The sequence below is a fragment of the Teleopsis dalmanni genome, chromosome X (assembly GCF_002237135.1).
Source record: "Teleopsis dalmanni isolate 2A chromosome X, ASM223713v2, whole genome shotgun sequence".
In the NCBI taxonomy this organism is placed as follows: Eukaryota; Metazoa; Arthropoda; class Insecta; order Diptera; family Diopsidae; genus Teleopsis; species Teleopsis dalmanni.
Genome location: NC_051848.1, coordinates 9,813,390 through 9,838,093, shown reverse-complemented (window position 1 = coordinate 9,838,093; position 24,704 = coordinate 9,813,390). Strand labels below are relative to the sequence as shown.

At 31.0% G+C, this 24,704-nt stretch overlaps 1 protein-coding gene across 1 annotated transcript; it reads right to left on the bottom strand.

Moving 5' to 3' along the window:
• Positions 1-3,104: 3,104 nt before the first annotated feature.
• Positions 3,105-24,049, bottom strand: LOC119687795 (zinc finger protein squeeze). Its single transcript, XM_038102282.1, has 2 exons — positions 23,428-24,049; positions 3,105-4,919 (listed from the first exon to the last, which is right to left on the bottom strand). The coding sequence occupies exon 2, from the start codon at positions 4,812-4,814 to the stop codon at positions 3,186-3,188; it is 1,629 nt and encodes a 542-aa protein (XP_037958210.1). The 5' UTR covers positions 4,815-4,919; positions 23,428-24,049; the 3' UTR covers positions 3,105-3,185.
• Positions 24,050-24,704: the final 655 nt, after the last annotated feature.

Here is a 24,704-nt window from a genome sequence, read left to right as displayed (position 1 = left end):
AGTACATTTATTTCTATTAAATTTATAGAATTCAATATATAAATCTAAAATTTATATATCTAAATAAATTGATAAAATTGATTGCTACCGAATGCCGCTGTTGTAGGCGACAAGGATAAAGCACACACTATATGAAGAGTTGTAGAATTGTCTTTGCTCAAGTAATAAGGTATTTGCTGCAATTATCAGGTTTAGTTAAACATACCTTATTGGTATGTTTAAGAGATAATTCACTTGCATTGCATTAATTATTATCCATTATAGATAAATGGATCTATTGGATCTTCGTTATAACTTTAACCTAAACAAGTATACGAATTTAAACAATTAATTGATAACAAACCGGTTACTCGGTTGTGGCGGCTAATCTAGCTTAGCAAATTTGTCAGTTATTTTATTATCGGTAAAGCTAATAGGTATTAAATTAACGTAGTACGTAGAGTCTCTCTTCAATTTCTGGTAAGTCATATTGCAATTTCCATTTAAGTATGTTACTGTAATAAAAAATGTTTTGGACCGTGAGAGAATATTCATGAGAATATATTCTTATGTATACAGTGTAGAGTTTCATAATTTGTACTAAGGTTCCAGATATTATATTTTTGGAAAATGTCGATTGTTCAAGTTGTGAGTTTTTTTTAATATAAATTATGAAAGATCTTAATATTGTATAGACCATTGTTGAAAAGATTGTGGACTTTGCTAGGAAGTGCTTTTATACACAATACCAGAACAAAAAATCTTTTCAAGATTGTTACTGTGGCATAAACCGAACTGACAGCAATACGTATGTGTACTTCAAGTATAGCATACCGGATCTGGGTTCAAATCTTACGATAGTTTGGTCTAAAAACGTGCTTTAAAACATTTTTGAAAAAATGATTGATAGGTCTGTTTTGAAAATAGAGCTTCAATCAATCCTTAAACTCACGAAATCGATGTAGAGTGCTACTCTGTCTACTATCGTTAGTGACAAGTTGGCTTTGTTTAACATTACCTTATAAATATATACATATGACACAAACAGAGAAAATTTTATTTCTTATAAGATTTCTTATCAGACATTTTAATCTGATGCGTATTCTTAAGAGTGAATATTATATTTAATGAAAACTGCAGAAGCTTTGGCAAGTATAAAGAGAAAGAAGATGTCAAACACTACGCGGTTCAGCACATAATAAAAAGATTGTCTTTATTAAGCTTCTATCAAACTAAAAATAATGCACCTATTTTTTGTATATAAATAGTATAATGACCCTTTCGTGAATCTACAACAGTACCAATTTAGTCATTCTCACCACAATTGTCAGAATGTTATTGGTTTTTAAAGTAAATGCAACTCCATGATTACCAGCTTGGAAGATACTCGGCCATTGCTTCCGAAATTCCATAAACACTAACACCAGTGCCTCCATCTATTTCTGATCTATCTGAGTATCACGTTGAACGTAATGGTAGGTGTACCTCAAATTTTCTACCAAAGCGATGAAGTTTTGTTATATAGTCTCCATCGAACTGAGCTATTTTTTGTGCTACAAATGTTTTTAATATTGTTTCATGAATGATTCCATGATTGAATATGTTTGTACAGAGGTGTCAACCCAAGTATAGCCTCAAGTGCTACAGTTGCATTAGACCACATAGTACAAATTATTAAGAGCACGCAAGTCTTTAAAGTTTCGTGCAAACAATAAAAGATCCAGTAACTTTTTACCACCAGACTTGGCAACCATATGTCATAATAGGACGTATTACTGCTTGATATATCCAAAGTATCATCTTCGGGTTGAGGCCCGAAGTTTTACCTATCAAAAGCCATACTTAATTACCTGACTTCCTAACTCTTATAAGTCTTTCTTAAAGTGATAAGTAAATTAAATCTCACTGGAATTGGAATCATGTGACATTATAACAGGTTCACAAAACTTGAATGAAGCTGTTTCCAATAAAGGAAATGCACAGCCATACTTATGTTTCCATTTAACTAGCTAATTAAACGATCCTGAAATATTGACTCGTAGACTCAGACATATGATAGATAAGAGAGATTGGTACAGATGCAGGAATTATGTGTCCATCAGGTATATTTTTTATATGCTATCTATGTATATGTACATATACAGTATATGCAATATGTATATACTAACAATTATAAGTTGAATCAAGTCATAAAAAGTGATTTTATAATCTTACTTACGAAAAAACACTGATCTAGCAAGGACTGAGTAAAAGAATACTTAAAGAAACAGAGACACATAAAATGCTTATACATAAAATTCCAAACACGTGACAAAAAATTCAAAAACGTGACAAGTTAGAGTCGAAAGAGCCAAAGTGTTGTTTTGTTTCGCTAAAAGTGGTGGGTTGCCAAACTTGATTTCTTCTGACAAATAAAATGATCGAGTTTACTTGTCAGAGAGGACAGCTGAAAATTTGAACATACGAATGGCCACCAGAAAGCTGGCGCCACCGATGATAATGGTGTGGGCCGCCGTACCGACCGAAGGCCGCTTTTCGCTCGTGTTTATCGATCGTGGGCTAAAAATAAATGCACAAATCTATCGGAAAATTATTTTAGAGAGAGCACTAAAGCCCTGTGCAGATGAGCATTTTGGACGCAGGCGTTAGATATTTTAACAGGACTCAGCACAATCACACAAAGTACGACCAAGAATGACTGAAAAACACCGTTCCGTGCTTCATTCCATCAACACAATGGTCACCGTGTTCACCTGATATGAACTCTGTAGATTTCGCGGTCTGGGGTATTTTAAAAAGTAAGGTTGGTACTTAAAAACATCAAAGTGTCGATCGTCTGAAGCAGGCGTTTAGCCGAGAATGGGCCAAAATACCGCAAAACCATTTGCTGGCAGGGTGCGATACCTTCATTTGTCGTTTGAAGACCATAATTCATGCTAGAGGTGGCCAAATCGAACCAAAATAAATTAAATTAAAAACTTAAAGTTCTTTTCGCAATTTATTTTTATCTACCATTTAATTTAACAAAAATGAACTGAATAGAGAGTTTTACTTTGTTGCAATTTCAGTCAGCCACCCTGTATAACACAATATGCAATTATGCGAACATAAAAATAAAAATGAAATAGATTTTATTAAAGTTTAAACTAATATTTATTCATTTATATACATAAAATACACTTAAATAAGTTTTAACGGCTTGAACTTTATGGAGCTTCCTTTTCATTGGTACTTATGACCTTATTTATACTATCTTGTTGCTCCTGAGTTGGAGATATTTTGTTTGCCTTATAGGAAAAATTGCTTTGATTGCTACTGTCTTCATGCTGCGTTACACGAAGGCCACTTATTGATGAGTCAGCATCTGATTGCGCCGAAGGCGAACTTCTGGTTGGGGACTTAGTTTCTGCAATTGAGGATAAATGCGGTGGCAGAGTTTGCGAGGTGGAAAGTGGTAGTTGAGTCACTTTTCCCATGAATGATCGTATTTCTTCAAAATATGATTCTTCATTTGGATTTTCGCACATTCGGCGTATGTCGAGCATTCTTTCATTGATTCCCAGACTTAGTGAGGCCGCATCAGTCTCATGCTTTTTAAGGTGCCGATCTAGATTGGTTTGCTGTCCAAAACATCGGTCGCATATTTTGCATTTGAATGGGCGCTCTTTGTTATGAATGTTGCGAACATGACGTTGAAGATTGGAGGATATACTAAAGGAACGTTCACAATATTTGCATTTGTAGGGTTGCTCTCCCGTATGGGTGCGTAGGTGACGAGTTAAATTAGCAGAACGTGGAAATACTTTGCCACAGAATTTGCAAGTATATCGATCCTTACTTTTGTACGGTACTGCCTGAGCTATTGTTGATCGATTACAATTTGTTGTAGATTTTTCTTGCTTTAATGTGTTATTGTTGCTGTTTGCGACAATATTGACTTTTACATCACTACTATTAGTTCGACTATTACTTTTCGCATCACGGAAATAATGTATGGAGTTTGGACTGCTGTAAGGAATTGTTAAATTGATCCCATCTGATTTTGTATTGGATGATATTGAATGCTTTTTTGATTCATGCTGTAGTTCCAGCGAGTCTGGGTTATTAACTTGCGAACAGTTTGGAATGATATTGTTTTTTATGGTTTGTAAAAAAGGAAAGCTGTTGTTTGTTCCAGACCTGGGCAATACAAAGGGATTCGAATATGATAAAGGCATTGCTTTTGCCATGACTTCTAATATAGTTGGTTGCAGAGCATTAACAGGAAAGCACACTTTTTTTGGATGCATTATTCTTTCCAAATTCAGATGGTTAGCGCTGGTAAGTTTCTCATTTGAGCTGGCAACATCAATTTGCGAAAGACTCGTTGTATTAGTATTTGTTGGACAAGTCTCGTTTTCAATGCCGGGATTACAAAGTATTTGTATATTATTATTGTTTAATTCTTCCCTTTCATTGCTAAAATTTCGCTTGTTAGCACACCCTTTAAGTGATTTAGTAATGCAACATTCTTGTGATTGTGTAAATTCGGAACATAAAATTAAATTGCTATTCTCATCTTCGACCATTGATTCACCATTTCTTGGCAGTTCAGTTTTCTTATGGGCTATACGTAAATCAAGTGGCTGGTCGTATCCAATGCAACGCCTTCTTATTTTGGAATCCTTGCGGCTAGAATAAGGCGATAATGAGTTTGTTGACGTTCGAGGTGTTGTTGATAGATCGAACGGTACTTGCGTTGAAAATGCAGATGGTATTGTTGTTAGTATCGGGTACACAGACCCTTGTTTTGGGCTAGGCAGCATTTTTCTTGGGGAATGATCCTTTTCTCTCATTACTGTTTACTTCATTAATAGATCATCAAGTTTTTCAAGAAGAGAAATAAAACAGCACCATTCAGGTAATTTTCTAAAAAATTTTAACCACCTCTGACTTTATACCTTAAAATAGAAGAAAAAAAAATTTATTAATATATCAAAACTATATAGATATATTTTTATTAACATTAAAAATCTACTTATGTATTTAAATCTAAATATATTCAGAGATGTTTGAAAAAATTTGGTTGTTGCAGGAATCAGATATAGAAAAGGGTTCGAGTCTATTCAAATGAGGATTTATTTATTTCTTGGTAAGAAGAAGGCCGAAGAAGGCCAATTTGCTGAGATTATTGCCTCTCTGGCTGGCTATTGTTTTAAGTGAAACTTTTTATGTTAAACTCTTTGGAGATATTTTATTGTAGTTCACACTTCCATCGGTTGCGTCGGTTGCGTCGGTTGCAACGTCATTATAATAGTAATGGTAAAAATAACAGTAAAAAAATTACAATAGAGCCTTGATCAAAACAATGAAACAAGTAAACTAAGTCAAAAACGACTTTACAATTTGGGGTCAAATTAAATGTATGAGAATAACTTACACACTACAGTGCGATACGATTTTATTGTCATTAGCATGTGAGATCGTTTTGCAATTGCATCGAAAGACACTAAATAAGAACAAAGATACTAGATCAGATCAAAGTAAGCGGACAGACACATGTGAAAAGCTTTAATTGTTTTTCTTTAACTGTTTTGGTTTAAATTTTTCGGTATTTAAAGAATATTATACCAAAATTTTATTTCCAACAATATTGTCTAATATTGCATTCATATGTACTTTAAGTTTTTTAACCTTCTAGTGAAGAGTGAAGAGAGTATATGCATTTAATGTGACTTATATATAATAATGAAGACACCATTTAATACAGGAATAAAAAAGAATACAAGTACATAATTTTGAAGATCTTGATTTAGCCATACAATGCAGACACACTTTATTTATCATCATATTTATAAGATCTATTTACAGCGCAAGCGCGACTTTTAAGTAACGTACCCAGCAGATCTTATATTACAGAATGAAGGTTCATAATAACTCACTTTCGTGTTGGTACCATTGAACACTATGTTTGTAAGAATATTAGAGATTTTATAATAAATCCCTTGGAGTAAGCGACTAGGGTTGATATTTTAGAGACTTTTTGACAAGAAATTTCAGCGAATAAATAAAATGAAAAAGATTTTATATTTTTATGATGATGTAACATAATCCCGAGTTTATTATTGGTATAAACCGTTTTCTAAAAAGCTAAAAAGATATTGAAGACAACGTGAGGTCTGAATGTTCCACCATGATCATCAAGAATAAAAACAGTGCACAAATTTGAATAAATTGTGCTGGCTAATAGGTATTACCAATAGAGGTTTTGCTAAAACAACATAAAGCTCTTGAAAACCTTATAAATGGAAGCACAAAAAAATGGATTTGTCGAAGTTTCAATATCCTTCATATGTCACATATTAGTTTTTTCCTGTTTAATTACTGTATTTTTTTTAACCTTTATAGACGTAGAGTTAAAAGGACACAGTAGGTTTGTTAAGTTATATGTGACATGGCGAAGGACAAAAATAAACTATTTGTTTATTTGTCTGTTTTATATGTGCATTTGTTTGTCTATCATATTACACTGTATGCTCATCTGTTTGTCTGTGTGCCTGTTGGTATGCTTATCTATTTATAAGTCTATTTGTCTTTTTGTCTATTTCTATATTTGTCTATTTGTCTGTTTACCTGTGTGCCAGTTTAGTATTAGACGGAATATTTCATTGAAGATCGCGATTTTCTTTTTATTCTATTCGGAAAGCCGTGTTCCTGTAACAGTCATTTCAATTGACTATATTTTTTCGATAGAGCGCTAGAATGTACTTTTTGGTTAGCACTTCAAAGTTTACTCTAATTTGTATTTAAATCGGTAGTTGCATAGTTGGCTTCACTTCACTCTCGAGAGATCAATTTCAGTAGTCTATATTTTGTATAATTTAATATTGACGAGTGAACTATTCTCTATTTTTTTCAAGCCCTTTGAGAATTTTTAGTCATTTAAATAACATTTTAAATCAGTAGCATAAACGGGTGATTAATTTTCTCTAAGTGTATTAAAGGTTAGTGTTATTTCGAATGATTTGAAACTTACAGTCGAGTTGGTGAATTTGTAGGTTATGCATATTGATCTCGTTTAAAAAAAAAACAATTTCGTCATAGGAATTTACTTTTATTTTATGGTCTCGACGTCTCCTTTGTCATGTTACAACTATCCCAACACACTTAATACACTCACAAAAGTAAGAAGAGTATATAAATTCACCGCTGATATTCAAAGCCCATATGTAGATCTTTTTTTGATATCTCGAAAAGTAATGATTTACTCTTATTCAAATTTTTTTGAATACTTTGTTCAAAGAAAGTTTAGTATTGTATGTTTTTGATATTTTCCAAAACATTGTAAAAAATAAAAATATGTGTTATTGTTATAATTTTCGGAAAAAATAACGTTACATGGTAACTTATAAGATTTAATTGTGAAGATATGTTTCCAAGAGAGCCTGGGAGAAATACGGGCAATTGAAAAACCTTTCAATATCTTTTGGTACAAGTTTCCAAACCACTATCGATTTGACAGCTAGGTAATAATTTTTTATCAATCGTATGTCAAGCGTGCTTTGGTTCATATTTTGAGATCTGATGAACGAGAAATGAATGTACTGACAATTATATAGCACAAGCACATGTATGTCTCGCATTGCTTTTTACAGAATCTAAAGTTCTCAATATATCGCCCACATGGCAATTTTAGAATAGAATAGTAATCAATAGGAATTCACAATCGCAATGGAATAAATTACTGCGACCTTTGATGAGCAATTTGAATTGATTTTCTCAGAAAATAAAATGAGCTCGCGTTACAGCGTTCTCATTCAAACCCATAGATTACCCGTATAATATATAGAATATGACATGCTCATCGTCTTCTAGACAGTATTCTTTTTCTAGGTTCAAGCAAAAAAATCACATTCTAGGTAATGTGATATACAAAGTGACCAAAAATCACGCGTTCTTTCTTGCAGGGACGACATCTTGTTTCATAAGACAGATCTATCTTATTTGATGTATCTTATCACTTTGATGAAACGAAGGTTATGAAAAAACATTGAGGTATATAGGATTACGATAAGGAAAGGTCTTCATTTGAAGTTAAAGCGAAGGGCATCAAAACGATACGCCATCTATCTATATCTTTCAATTTATATAGAATTCTCGATTAAATTCTTGGTTGTGACCTAACTAGTTCAACAATAAGTCTTCGGTTTATAGAATATAACGTAGTCATAAGTAAAGAGTGACTTGTGTTAAAAATAGTAAGATTTGAGCTAATTTTGAAAGCATCACTCTGAAGGTTGTTGACTTATTTCTGGCACCCATATATCGTTACCTACATTGATAAAAATTAAAGTAAAATGTCATGGAAGTTACAAAGACTGTTAGTAAACGGGAGCTGTGAGTTCACGTGCATTTGAAATTATGTTAATATTACTTTGGGTGGTATAACCATAAATTAATGCAACATAGGAACATATTGGCTCCATAAGTTGGTTTTGTATTATATATTGTAAGTTTTAATCTTAGTGTGATGAGTCAGTCCATTTTTGTTACCTATTAGCTTAAGTAGATTTTGTTTTATTTTTATGTGCATATTTTAACCTAGCTAACAGTTATATTACAATATTTTGCAGTATTTACATATAGATTTGGAGCGCCTAATACTAATCATTATCAGGTGACTATGTGCTCTTTGGTTAGTAAATTCCACATGAATTGATTTACTGTCGCTTCTTCAAATTTTCGTCCACTGCGTTTACCGCTATTTTTACTTAGTTGCCGCTTCTTTGGCTCATTAATCTATTACAAGTATGACTATATCATCAGGAAATGTGAATATCAGGACGAGGGGTTGTGGTATATCTTTTGTGTGCAGGAGATGTAGAAGCGGGCCAAGAATGATTCCTTGCGGAAGTTTTTATTTCTTCTAGGTTAGAGTATTTTTTTTCGTCTTTTATACGAAATGATCGTTTAGCTCGATATGACTTTATAAGGATATAGTATTGGGGCGGAAGGCAGAATATTGGTTTGTTAATAAGGCTTTCATGTTTTTTTTCATTCGTACTTTGTCGAATGCTATGAAAAGTCTACTGGTAGACGGATTTAAATAAATTTGACCGTTTTAAGATATTTTTCCCGGAATTCTGTATGATAATATACCGCGATTCTTGAGTATTGATGTTAGAAGTTACAATTTTTTAAATTTATTACACACTTTAATGGCATATATGATATCTACCGGTAAGATGATGTATAGTTTTTTTTTGTAAAACTTTGCAACTCCAAAGCCCGATGATTTAAAGCAGAGAATTAGGCTATATATACGTACTGAAACAAATTGCTGTCTTATCTCTTACTAGATGTTTGAGACTTCTATCTTTAAGGTGTTTTTCAGACCTGGCATACAGACAATGCCACATTTGTGGCATTACAATGGGCCATTCTGTTGAAGTGAGTTTTGATGCACAAGTCTGTAAGTCTAACCTAGCCTAACCTGAGCTAACCAAAGTTAATTTCCTACAATTGTTGATTTTATCAAAATTGGTCATGAAATCTCGATGACTTGAGTGTTGTATTAGAGTATTAGTATTAAATTCAAAAACTGTTTTTACAAAATTTATATACAGAGAGTAGAACTGTTAACAACTGGTATTTATACAATATGAACGCATTAGTCTGGAGATAAATTTTCATTTGGTCAATGAAAATTTCACTGCAACGCATCGACTCGTAAAAACGCACTGTAATCAAGTGTGGCAATGAAAACGAGAGTAAATTCATGGCATATGTATTCCCAAGCTTCTATAAAAGTTGAATGCAAAATTTAAAAGAAATATTACATCAGCGCAAGAAAAACAATCTACGAGGAGCAGGATCAGGCTTTAGTATTTCAGTTGAAATGTAATGAGTAACTTGAACTCGTGTGGATCGGAGTGCTGTTAGTGAACAAATAAATCAACTGCTTTCTTAAGTGTTTCGCAATGTCAATACGGCATAACCACATAACGACATAACGACATAACAACATAACAACAAAACGGCACAACGCCAAAACGGCAGAGTGGTGCAACTTTAAGATACAGATGCTTGACGACGACGCACGTAACGCCATAGCGTCACGAAGAAGATTGTCTTTGTAGCAAGCTTGGTGACAGCCGCACCAGTTCCAGTTTTAATATTCATCTGTCGCTTTTTTTGGTTGACTTGAGCACTTTCCAGTGGACAAGTGCTGCGGCAGCGGCAGCCGTAACAGCAGCAACTAACCGCTAACCGCTAACCGCGAATCGCCAACTGCAAACAAAAAGTGAGAGTGACATCGGGAATTGTTTCAATTTCCACAAACAAGCTTTCTGCACTGCAATTTGCTGTGATGTTGCATTATAATGAATGAATGTCGAAAAGTGTAACAGAAACAATTTTTCTGCATGTCGTATGCCACATAAAATCGCCACTCTTACCCATGCCCGTGCCTGCACCCGTTACCAGATCATAGCCATATATGCATTGATATTTGCTTTCCCAAAAGAAATAACTTGATAATCTGGTTTAAAATTTTCATTTCATTTTACCGTTTTAATAGACTTTTTCTGTTTGTTTTGTTATTTGCTAATGGCAAAGCATTTTGCAATATTTTTCATAATTATTTTTAAAGCATCAGATACAAGATACGCGCTCAGCGCAATGCGCAATGCGCAATGCGCAATCCACAACGTTACGCCTCGCATGTATAAGTCGCAAATGGAAAAAATTCTTTTCTAGAGCAACTCACGAGCCGTAACTCATTGATTGATTTTGTCCCATAATAGGACAGGTCTTGTGGCTGTGATTCCAGAACGTTTCTTATACGTCAATCCAATGATAATTAAAACAAAGTCATTACTCCCTCTACTCAGAGACGACTTATACATGACATGACCAAATCCGACAAGGTTTTGGACAAAGCCACTTTTAAAGACGCAGAAGAGGAAGAAAATCTATTTAAATTCAGAAAGTTAAAATCAAAGTCGTTCACTGCTTTAGCAATGCTAAGGCTAATGCTAATCGAGGATTACTCGCACAATTGAAGAATGACTGTAGTTAGTAGTTGTTTTATTAATGGAGTTTGCGATACATTTTACTCAAACGGAAATTTAGCAATTTTGCTTATGTAATGCGAACGGTTCACACAGTTGCGGGGATCCGTTTATTTACGTTGAGCATACGTAATTTACACGCTGCTTGCCAATCGGATGTGGTGTCCACTGTTGGCGCATACTTAAGCTTGCTGGATTTGTTAACGATGCGGACTGCAAGACCATAATGAACTTGGCGATGATGATGATGATGTTCATAATGTTGAAAGCAAACAAGAAAATCAATAAAAACATTCCATCAAACGAAGTGAAAGTGCTCCAAATGGAAGCACCATACCATAGCTTCTGTCACTTTTTCTACCGTTTATATAAACTGGATCCCTGCATGCATTTGAAGCGAATGTTCATTTTCAAACCGTCAACACAATCAGCCAGTCTTCTTCCAAATACGAGTATGTATGCGAATTTATATAATACTAATTTATAAAAGCATTTCAGTGTCCTTAATAAATATTTAGTCTTGAGTGAGAATCGAGAGTCTTCCTTAAAAACCTTCCTTAAGGTTTTGCATTTCTCATGGCACGGTATGATCACAAAGACACCTCCGCTTTTTACATTCGGAGAGTCCGAACCCCTCCTACATAGAGTTATACAAGCATTTTCAGGATTATAATCAGGGAAATACCAATTATATAGATCAGAGCTGTCCAGACCAGATTAAATCACGGGCCAATGCAAATCACTGAAAAGGTTTAAGGGTCGCAGAAATAAATACTTACTATACATATATATACAACATACATACAATATATTAAACACATATATTATACATAATATAATAAATATGTACATATTTGTATTTGTATGTAAAATAATATAATGTAATTTTACCAAAATATAACAAAAAAAATGTCCCTAATTGTGGTAGATTAGAAACATGTCGCAGGCCGCACAAATATTATTCACGGGCCGCATGAGGTCCGTGATCCATGCTTTGGACAGCCCTGATATAGATTATATAGCATATAAAGTTTCTTTATATATAGATTACATATAGATTATATATAGTATTTCGATCAGTAAAAAACTTATAGATAAGTAAAGTAAGATAGAAAAATACTTATATTTAGTTTTCAAAACTTATAACGTTGTTCAGAGAAGGAATTTCAGGAAAATTTTTTGTGTATATGGTATGTAAAATAAGGAAAAAGAACTTATTCAGTTTCTGATCGGAGAAGGGCTTTTGAACATGTAAAGAATGAAAGAAAAATATATTAAGTCTTCAAAAATGATACATTTATTACAGAAACAATTACTGGCTTCCGAACATAGAAAACCTTGTGAGAGCATAAAGTAAGAAAGGGAAATACTTGTAGTTATTAAAGGTGATAGCGTCACTCAGAGAAGCGTGTTTAGATTTCCGATCGAAAAAGGACGTATTAATGTAAAGTAAGAAAGAGAAATATATCAAGTTTTTATAAATGATCATGATAATCCAAAAAAGTATAGTAGCTTTCCGCAAAAAATACTTCAAAAAGAAATCTGGAATAGGAAAAGGAAAAGGAGAATAAATTTAGATTGTGATTTATTTAAATCAAGGTTTAAGAATAAACATTTACTATAATAGCGAAGCGGCTCATAAAGTGATTGATTCGAGAACTGTTAAATCATAAATCAGAATTAAATGTTGAATATCTCTTAATATGAGTTTTAAGATATAAGAATGTAAGTTCTTGTCAACGACAAGTTAAACCAGAGAAGCATTTTTAGGTGTACGATTGCAGAAACAATTGTCAATATTTATAAGAAAGAGCAACTATATTAACATTAACGTATATAGAGGCTTTTTGACTGCTGCCATCTTTATTACATACAAATTATAGCTACACACAAGCCCATACAATATCCTAAAAATGAAGTAATAGACCTATAAGATTTCTTACTGTTGCATTTTGTACTAGATACATATTATAGTCAAAATAAAAACATACAGTTTAGCTCTTATCAAAATTAATCAAAAATCGAGATGGATTTAAGAAAAGAATACTTGGTTTTCCTATTTCGTAGTTTTCCCTATTGTCCTAACCTTAATTGACATTTTTACAATTCATGATATTTAAGGTGCTTTTTCTTCTATGTTTAGAAACGTGAAAATCATTAACTAATCATATCATCTTGGGCAGATTTCTGAACGAGGATACAGGAGGAGAAGCAAGAGATAAGAGTCGTCGAAAATGAAATACAACGATAAATATTTGGTTCAATATTAAAATTCCAAATGTCGTTTACGATATAACAATGAACTTTAATCATATAATACAGAGTTATTTTTAAATTGATACTGGCTTAGTTACTGGGATGAACGGGCTAAGATGACAATTTGGATGGGAAGTGCCGTTTCAAAATGAATAAAAATAAGAAAAAAGAAGAAAAATAATATAGGAATTAACAACTTCATGAAAATATTACTTAATGAAGAGACATGTAATTTTATAAACGAAATAGTACAAGTAGAGTGAAACGTCAATACGAGAGTATTCATATACAGTATTTGGTCAACACCTATTAAATATTTATTCTAAAGATTCTATTCTATTGAATTTATTAAAAAATCATCAATCAATAGTGTCATCTATCAAAAAATCAAAAAAAAAAAATTGATCACATCTTCCAAATCTAAGTCTTCCTTAGCTCAGCTTTCACAATGCCACCAAGACGCAAAGCAAGAAGGACAGCAACTCTCAAGATGATCCGGTGAAGCACTGTCAGTAAGATAATCTTCAATTTATTTAGCGACCTATGACAATGTAACATTTTATAAAAATGTAGTAAGTTATTTGATTTGCTAAGTGACATGTAACATATGTCAATGTTAACTTAAATGGTTTAAACTAATGTTACTCAACTCTTACAAGTTGTAATATAAAAGTCAAATGCGCTTGAGTCTTAAAATGACATAAATTTAATCCATAAAGCTAATTACTAATAATTTAACAGAATAACAATAAATAACTGTCTGTCTCAATACGTACATAAAGTCTCAAGAATGTGTGCTAATAAGACGTTTACCAGACTATATCGTACATCTTTCATAAGCAGCAACAGAAGAAGCGTAAAAAATCCCGGGATGTGAACTGAGAAGACACATTTAATGACAGAATATTACATGTAAGATTATTGAACAATTATTTCCCTCCATATTTGGGAAACCATTTTGAGTACTTGTAGTCCCACCTAAAAATTCTGAATAGTATATATAGCAAAAGAGTTCTTCTTCTTTTTCTTTTTATATGGCACTACTTTTTACACCAGAGATGTAGTGTAAAAACAGTGTACAAATATTGTCAAAATATTTGTAATATTTACAATATTGTCGCAGATCGATTTATTGATGATCGTGTAATAACTGGTTAATTTGACTGTGTGTGTGTCTGTTAATATCCAACTAATTCTAGACTAGATGGTTTTTAAACTAATCGAATGAAACTTTGTACAGGAACGTATGAAGCAGTTATCAGTGACTCTAAAAATATACATATACAAACATCAAGTCCGTAGCTAGGTGGACTATCTGTCAAATTTTTCGAAAAGTCATGATCTGACCACATTATCCATTACTAATATATAAACTGAATCAGAAGTTCTTCACTATTAATGAAACTTCTAAGTTGAAATTTAGAAAAAGTTCTCTTATTTGTCAACAAATTTTTTTATAAAGCTTAAATACTGACTTTTAAAATTTTTACTACACAAAAATAAAGTCAAGTACTTTGGGTCAGTTGGTTAAGGAGCGCTGACTCTAAGCTTCAAGTTTGGCAGGGCATGAGTTCGATTCAATTAATTAAAATAATATACAAAAAAAAAATTGTTGTTGTAGTTTACTACTTTTCGAAAAAATCTCTTTTTTATACATTACTAAAAAAAATTCGATGAAAGCTTATCATTTGTTAATAGCTGTAGGGTTAATAAAATATTATATGACTGTCGTAACAATTTTCGGAATGATTATTTTTAAATGTAAAATAACGTGTCTTTGCCGAATATAATAGCACCGATATTAATTTTAGTAGATATACTCTTTAAAAACATCTGTAATAAAAATTTTGCTATTGTAAAATACCTAATCATTTATTTAAATATCTCAAATAGAAACAATTTTAATTTATAAGACGAAAAATAATTTTAAATAATATTTTATAATCTCAGAATACTACAATCGCTTAGGCCGTGAGTATTGAAATCAGACACTTCGTTATTGAATGCTGTAATATCAAATTGTATAGAAGCAATGCTTTCGACAGTCCTAATTAATTTCAGTTCTTTATATAGAATTAGAAAATTGTATTGAATGAGAATTATAATATTCTTTTATTTTTTACACTTTACACTTTTACACTTTATGAATCAAGGGGTTAATCGTTTGGTTAAGATATTTGAAGCAAAATGAAAGAAAAGTTTGGGATTTAATAAAGCAAATATATTATTCTTGAACAGTGAATAAGACGAATTGGTCCGTCTATTTGTTATTCTAACTTTCTCCTTATAAGTCAGATATTTAGTCAATATCAGAAAATATTGGTTAAATTTTTGTATAGGGACTTTGAATTCTATGCATGTTTTTTTAACACTTCTGTTACTCATTATATTATAAACTTAATAATGTAAAAACTGAATTTTAAATGTAATTTATTTTAATTAGATGTACTTATTTATGTTGTGGTTCACACTTGGGAATTTAAATGCTATCTCTAAGTCCATTCGTATATTGCTTTTTGTCAGATATTGCTCTAATATTAAATTTTCCAATAATGTAATTTAAGGAAATTTTATTACAGACAAACATGATAACTGAACATTTGGCCCTAAGAAAGTTGTTGAAGTTAGTACTATTTCTGTTCACAGTCGGTCAAAATTAGTAATACTTTTATAACCCTGAGTTCAGTTCACGGTAACAATCGACAGTGAACATTAACAGGCGAAAGTTATCTAAAATGACTAAAGACATAGTACTCAAAAGAAAATGTTATGGCACTTGTGTTTTGATAACCGCACTATAAAATCCAACAATAGCGATAATATATAGCAGGTTTTGAAAAATATAATAGCAAAAAAATGGTTTCGAATAAGGATGATAAAGTGCTTTTCCGTTGAAATAGTGGACCACTTCACAAGTTGATTAAAATAAAGGAGCATTATATGAATTAATTAATGAACTGAGCCAAATTCGGTCCAAACATACCGTCGTGCATAGCCAAGAATCAAGAGCGAAGGGGAATGTGGGTTAAAACAGTTACAAACAATCTATTAATCGTATTCATAAGATACAAGCAAAATGCAAATATAGAAGGAATATAGGTTTGCCACCTTTGCCAAACTGATCAGAAGAGCTTGTCTTTCTGTCTTGTATCTTGTCTTTTTGTATACACTAAAACTGATGAGAAAAAGAATTGGTATGAAATAATAAAGTTCCATCATGTCATTTTCTATCAACATTTTTTTCTATTATTTAAAAAATTTTTTTAAAAAAACCCAGCGAAATAGCTATGTTTTGTTAAACATCGAACATTATTCGAGCTAATTGAAGTTCCTCCCGAAGGAGTTCGACTACCATATAATGGTCGAACATTTATAATTTTTCGTGTATTAAAAAAACAAAATAATATAAAGATTATTGAGTTGTCCGAATATTTTCGGACATTTAGGGATGTTGATTCAAATATATAGGTATATGAGGTGTATGAAAATTGCTCAAACATCATCATACAAATATTTGAAAGTGCTTTGATTCTTGATCCTTACTGATTGTGTTTTATATATGACTCAATTATTTTAATAAACTTTAGATCTGCCCAAATTTGTCGTCAAAAAATTAATTTTTGATATAAATAATTCCCTCATATAGGATAGGATTGAAGGCCTAATGTGTGAAAAGCATACCCAGTCGTTTTTACGCCTTATAATGTTTCTTAACAATATACTGTCAATATGTTTGTGATGCTAGAGGATTATATTTAATAACACGGAATATTATATTGCATTATTAATCTAGCATTGTTATGTATAGCTTGCAGATGTATTGTTTTACAGACGCCTAGATGATCTATTGTGACACTGTATTGTTTTCCTAGTTTACTGTCACATAATGTTTTCGTACTGATTTAAAGGCTTCACATTTTTTGGGGATTGATTTTCATTAATGCATATGGGATTAAAATACTATGTTTTGTGGACCAAATTTATATAACAGTGATATATATAACAGTACACTACTTCAAAGTAAAATATTAGTTCGAAATATTAATATCGAATTTATAAATACATATATCAAAGAGAAAGGATGTCTCAAGGACTACATCGTTCTCAAATTCATCGCTCCTCTAAAGTTTTTAATAAATTAACCCATGAATGTCATAACGCGGTAGTCATATCAAGAGTGAGGATATCTCAAAGATTTCATGGCTGTTCTAGTTCACTAGGTGTTTTCAATAAATCAGCCAATAAATAGCATAACGTGGTAGTCACATTAAGAGTGCGTATGTCTCTTAAGATATCATGGCTGTTCTAATTTACTAAGTGTTTTCAATAAATCAGCCAATAAATAGCATAACGTGGTATTCACATCAAGAGTGCGTATGTCTAAAAGATTTCATGGCTGTTCTAATTTATTAGGTGTTTTCAATAAATCAACCAATGAATGTCATAAGTCGGTAGTCACATTATAAGTAAGGATCAAAGATTTCATGGCTGATCCAATTCACTAGGTGTTTTTAATAAATCAAGCTATGAATGGCATAACTCGGTAGCCCCATCATTCACCTGCACTCTTCGCAATTTAACCTCTGCAACATAAAATGCCTCTGTCATGCTACGAGTTGATCTTAAACCAAGCATATGAGCTCGATTTTAGTCGACGAAAAAAGGAAAACGAAACGGAATAATCGACATAAATGAAAGCAAAAATCGTAAGAAAATAAAATAGTCAAACATATGTATACGTTGGCATGCATGTATGAATGTATGTAAGATAAAATGATATCACACAATTAAGAGTCACCGTAGCTGATTAAATTGTTATTGTTAATGGTCCAAGGTCGGAGGTACTAACTGAGATTTCTGACTTCATTTATTTTGCAATGAATCTTAAACTAATTTGTGGGATTATTTCCTATTAAGAAATCACTGTTAACTGTAGACTAATACGCATAAGTTTTAAATAATAATTTTCGTCTCTGTTTTGCTCGTTTTTCTTGGCTCAGTAGATTTATGAATGAATAATATACGTACATGTATAAGAAAACAGTTACTGCTCCAACCGATCACCCAGCAGTAACGACAAGGACCGCTTATTCATAGGTGTAGGGTGATTTCGCAGTATGGCGGCGAAAATATTTTACAGGTATAGAGTGTTCAAAACTTAGGTCAAACGATTATTGTGGTAATAATGATGTTAGTAATCATGATGGTGATAAACAGTTTAAAGTTTTCATGCCAATGAATCGTTTAAATCAGTTGAACTCTTAAATATTATTTTTTTTATTACTAAATTTAGTAGAGGTAAAGCAGTTTTAGTAGTTCTAATACTAACTGCTCAGCTTTAGGTTATATCATTTGAGTTTAGAAAACATTTTCTTTGGTGAGCTGATAAAACATTTCAGCCCAAAGTGGTCCACGCGATTTTCCGTTGGGTGCATAAAATCGACTGAATGTGCCTTTAAATGCTATCTGTATCTGTTGAGCAAAAGTTTTAAAAAGCGCCAAAGATGAAACCATTGTTAAAAAATTAATAATAACCGGGAAATTGATATAATTAAATAAAAAATTATATGAAAATAAAATTGCTACCTTCAAAAATGCGTGAAGGCACAAACGTGAAGGTCTTTGCCGCTTGCTATTAACGCGTAATCGATGGATTAATTACAATATAGTGCTCAGTTAACAATCATTTCGCCATTAATTGTTGACCAAATCATTTTTGTCACAACCTCTCCATATATTCCATATTATATGTACCTACTTAATGAATTATAATAAAAGTGAGAGTATAATGCAAATATATAATATATGGAAAATGATGTAAGAAATTAACTGAGAATATATAGACATATAAATTATAGATCAAAACCATAACCATCGCTTCAAACAGTTTTTACTATCATGAAAGTAATTTACCTACTATTAGAGATGATTATTCTGATTAAACACAGCTTAAAAAACTAATTAAAATTTGTTGTAAAACTTATTAAAGCAACAAAGTATAAACTAGCAACAAATTACACACATTAAGGCGGTACTAAGAGTCCACATTTTGTAAGGGGTCAAATCATCTGTTCAAATAAAATAACCATTACTGACGAGAGTTAGCTGTAGCAATACCTCCTTAATGTTTTCAGGTATAACAAATACAGTAGACACTTTTTAAACGCATACCCCTACTAACTAGACTCTCCTCCTTGGTGGCAAATTTTCTGAAAACCAATTATTTTTTATCACGTTTTTGAACAATATAAACCCTTTTGGCCGGACACCTCTACTAAATGTACAAAACTTGGCTCAGGAAAGTAAATGTAATATGAAATTGTACCCACATACATATATGTATTATCTCCAAAAAATAATACGTATTTATAATTTAAGCTTTAAGTACTTTAAATACTCACAACTCGATAAAAATATAAATATATTATATATCTGTTATATATATATATTATAAATATATAATTAGCATCGTATACGGCTCTAAATTAAATTTAAGACAACTTTAATCCACTGTTTATCTTATGTGTATATAATCTATTAACACAACATTTCAAACACTATTAGCACTGCTTTCCAACATTACTGATCTTCATATTATTTTCTGATTCTTTTGAGTAGTGTAATTAATTGAGTGTGGCGAAAATTCAGATTAGGGGGCTCGCTAGTATCGTGTGATGTTACAACAGGCCACTTTGCCTTAAGTGTATTGGTTTCCAATCAACGAAAGCCGACTACTGGGTCTATCTTCAATACGTAACCTGTTAAATTTTCAAAACCTTTTACAGATCATATTACTCTTATTTTAGTGTAAAATTAAAAAATTTTTCTTGCTCCTTAAAACTCTTTTTTGTTGTTATTAAAAAGTTAATTCCTTTTATCAAGCATTATTTTTGAGATATCTCAAGCGCCATTGTTCAAGTGCAAACTTCGGTAAGTTTTTGATTTTAATAAATATATATGCATGACACTAAATAATTATTATATTAAGCACTGCCGATACCGTAGTATGTTATGTTATATACAAATATTTAGTATATTATATACTATATATTATACATTATATTATATGTATATATTATACATTATATTATATGTATATATTATATACCATATATTATATTTTATATATTATATACCATATGTTATTTACTATATATTATATACTATATATTACATATTATACATTATATATTACATATTATATACTATATACTACATATTATACATTATATATTACGTATTATATATTGTATATTATACTTTATATATTATAAAATACTATATATTATTATATTATATTATTTAAAATTAAAATTTAAAATCAATCAACATTTGTTTTGCTAAAGTTTTAATGAACCTTACAGAAATATCTAAATATGCCCGATATTTATATATTCAATTTTGTTTTATTATATAAAATGAAATGTATATATAAAAACATAAAAATATATATATTGTTTATGTGTTAGGTACTACCATATATACTACCATAGGTACATATTATTTATCTGGATATACAGATAAATAATCTCTGTGTCATATGAAATCTATCTCTGTGTTAAGTTTCATATGACTAAGTTAGCGGCAAGCAACTAAATAAACCAACACACACAGACACACAAAGATATAGACTGACAGGCAAACACAAGGACAGACGGACGGACAGACAGATGGGTAGAGAGACTGACGAATATCACTATATCACATCACATCCCTATATCCTTTTATACATATTATTGTAAATTGTGTTTAGGAAGAAATCATCAGGCTAAACATAATTTCTTAACTAGTTTTTTATGGCATAATCAATACTTGCTTTATAGCATTACGAGTATGAATTTAAAATAACCTGCTCTTACTCTGGGTGTGCAGGGTGTGAAGATAAGTGTGCAGGGTGTTTTTAATAACTGATCTAATATCTATTGCAGGATACTGAAAATTTATTGGAGGAGTGATTTTAGAATGTAAACCTCATTAAATATTATCACTAAATATAATTATTTTTTTTTCAATTATTTCATAACAAAAACCCCGTTTTTTGTATTAAAACCCCGTTTAAGTAAGTCTATGTTTATGTTTTGCAATAACAACGATGTTGTTTTGTGTACTATAATAATTTTTTTTGTTTCAACTAAAATCATATACATAAGTGGATAATTCGTTATGATAAACTATATATTGCAAATATATTAATTAAAAATAAAATTTTGTAAACTAATTATTGATTTGCAACATCATTTTAAGTGTGAAGGGCATATTAACAAGAAAGTAAGTTCACTTAGTAATAAAAGTATTTATAATATCTGATTAAGTTACTTTAGTAGATGATGGTGTAGAAAATGTTTTTTGTTTAAAGTAAAAATAATTCTTTCAGAATGATAAATTTCATATCCCATCTTCTCTACATGATAACATCAAACGATCGACAAAAACGGAACTGTTGTTTTGTAGTTCACAGTTTTTATTAAGTATAAACTGCAAGGTTGTAATAAGAATTTACATAATTAAATTGAGAGTGTAATGCCGGTGAATTGATTGCTAATCATTTATAACCGGAAAAATTAATTTTCTTTAATTTATAAATATGTATTCAATATGGACTTAGGTAGGACCATTTTTAAGTCAACTCATTTTAAGTCTCATTTACTTAATCACTTAGACATGTTCACCACAAATTCTATTTTGTTGGCGTCATCACTAATTTACCGTTGTTTTAAAGTAGTAATAATGGTTATTACTATAGAATAATAGGGGGTTTAACTAAAGAAATCATAGTGATTTCAGGAAATAAAAAATAGAAGATGATTTTCTTTTTGATAGTACATCAAATAATAGACTTTACAGGAAATGATAAGGAACTACTCACTGCACATACTTACTTGTCCTTATATTTACTAATATTACTCCTAAACTTAAGTACTAATATTACTAATATTTTGATAAATATTTGTTTGTTTATAAGGTGTGTTTAAGACAAGAAATCCTCAACAAATTAGTCTCATATCCCCATAATGATAAAAAAAACAGTTGGTTTTAGCAAAAATGTTCACTTAGAGCAGATGTCTGTCCAAGCAAGGTATTCGTAATGAGAGTGTTTGCTGTGATTATAAGTTTGATTATTCACTTTTTATTCACATTTACATTCGTTTTCCTAAGGTTAAAAATTATTTCTACAGTTTCTTTAGGAAAGATAGCACATTTTCGTTTGGGCTTTAATACATCATGGTTTTTGACAACAAGCCTTGTACAGCGACTCATTTAAGAAAGAGTTTTTGAAGGACAATAGACTTCACAAAAATTTGGTATTAAACTACTCACTTCACATTTATAACATATTTACTAATATAAACTAAGTAACCCACAAACTAAAGAATTTACTAATATTTTAATAAATATATGTCTTGAAATGAGGTTTGTTTAAGAAAAGAATTCCTTAACAAACAAATCTTTTCAAATACCAATAATTACAAAAATACCATTGGGTTTAGAAAAATGTTTATATATAAGAGATGTCCATCCAACTAGGAGAGTTTTTACTATAATATAAAAGTGGATTATTAATTTGTTCTACACATTTGAATTGTTTCTAAAAGATTGTAATTAATTTATACGATTTATTTAAGAAAGACTTGCTGAAGGACACTTCAGTTTGGGCTTTTGTACAGTATGGTTTCGGATTATAAACACCCATACAGTGATGTCCGTCCAAGTGGGGTATTTGTAGTTTTCACTGTGATTATAAAGTAACTCATATATTTCTTATTCACATTTGAATTAATTTTAAAATGTTATAATTTTTTTTCCACGGTTTCATTAGGAAGAGTTGTTGAAGGACACTTCCGTTTGAGGTTTACTACATCATGATTTCTGACAACAAACAACCCGTATATCGATATATATACACATACACATAAACACAGTCAAAATCATAACAGAAGAGCAGTTGTGCGGTTTACACGGAGCGGATAATAAAAACGAACTAACGGAAGATGATTAACTTATCACTAAATGGACTAATTAAAATGCAAAGCTCACGATGGTCCTCCGTCCGGACGTAGGAGATATTGTATTAACATATTTAAATCTCTCACACAATATACATACAATTATAATATATATATATATGTATGTATCTACATACCTGATATTTCCATGCCTTAGAAGTGATGAACTGAAGTTGTAGTTGTGACCAATAGAAATAGAAACGGTAACAACAACGACAGCAAAATCAGCAACATTTTCATTGGCGTCAATAACTTCTTCACCGTGCAGTAAATGCACTGCTTAAGATGCAAATTAGAAACCTACGGAAGACTAATTGCACAACTGGCAATTATAAATGGAACGGACATCCGCACACAGACAGGAAGAAATACCACTCAATAATAAAAAAAGACGAAAGAATAAATTGCAGCAGCGGACGTAGCTGTGGCCGTCATTGAGTGTTGTATTCCACGAAAATGGATAGCGGCAACGAGGGCATCATCTTTAGCTAAGTTCGGTTCGCACGTCGATCATTGATTGATATTGATTGTTGATAAGCGTTTGCTGCGTGCGTGCGAAGCGATGTTCGGCTGTACTGTCAATCTTAGGTGCGCTTAAATATTCGCAAGTCGGTGCAGTAGCGGTTATGACGATTGTTGACTGATTTGTATCACTGCACTTTCTGCACTTTTTAAATAATTGATTGACAAACGAAAACATAAATAATTTAATATGATTTTTTAATTTGATTTATGTTGGCATTTCAATGAATTCAACTTAAATTTTCTTTCTCTGCTTGAATTGAGTTGGAGTTGGAGTTGTTCAAATTTTTCAAATTTTTCAAATTTTTCAGATATTTCTAATATTGACAATTATTTATTGGATTTTTGTATGATTGTAATTGTAAGGAACTAACATTTTTGCACCTTTTTGTTGCAAGCATTTCGAAGCAATAAAATTCACATTAATACATACATATATCTTTCTTATCATATGTGATAAACATTTGAATTCGAGAATATTTTTAACACCTTTTCGGATTATATGATTTGTACTTAAATAGTTTTGTTTTTAATAATATTTTCCTGTTTTGTGATTTATTTATATTTTGGTTTATATTTAAAAAAAAAATTTTTTTAATAATTTTAATTTGCACAATGAAAATTGCAAGTTTGTTAATTAATTAATAATTAATTTTTTTTAAAAATTTAGTTTAATTTTTTTTTTGTGTACTTTTGTTTTGCTTAACGTTTCTTTAATTAGTTTAGATTTATTAAAAAAAAATATTTGCTGGGTAATATTCGCAAGTTAATAATAACACTTATAAGTGATGATACAAATTGAATTTATTTTATTAAATAAAAGTAAGCATCATAAAGCAAATAATTTTTTTTTATCCTACACGTTAAAGTATTGCAGTAAGGCACGTCCGAA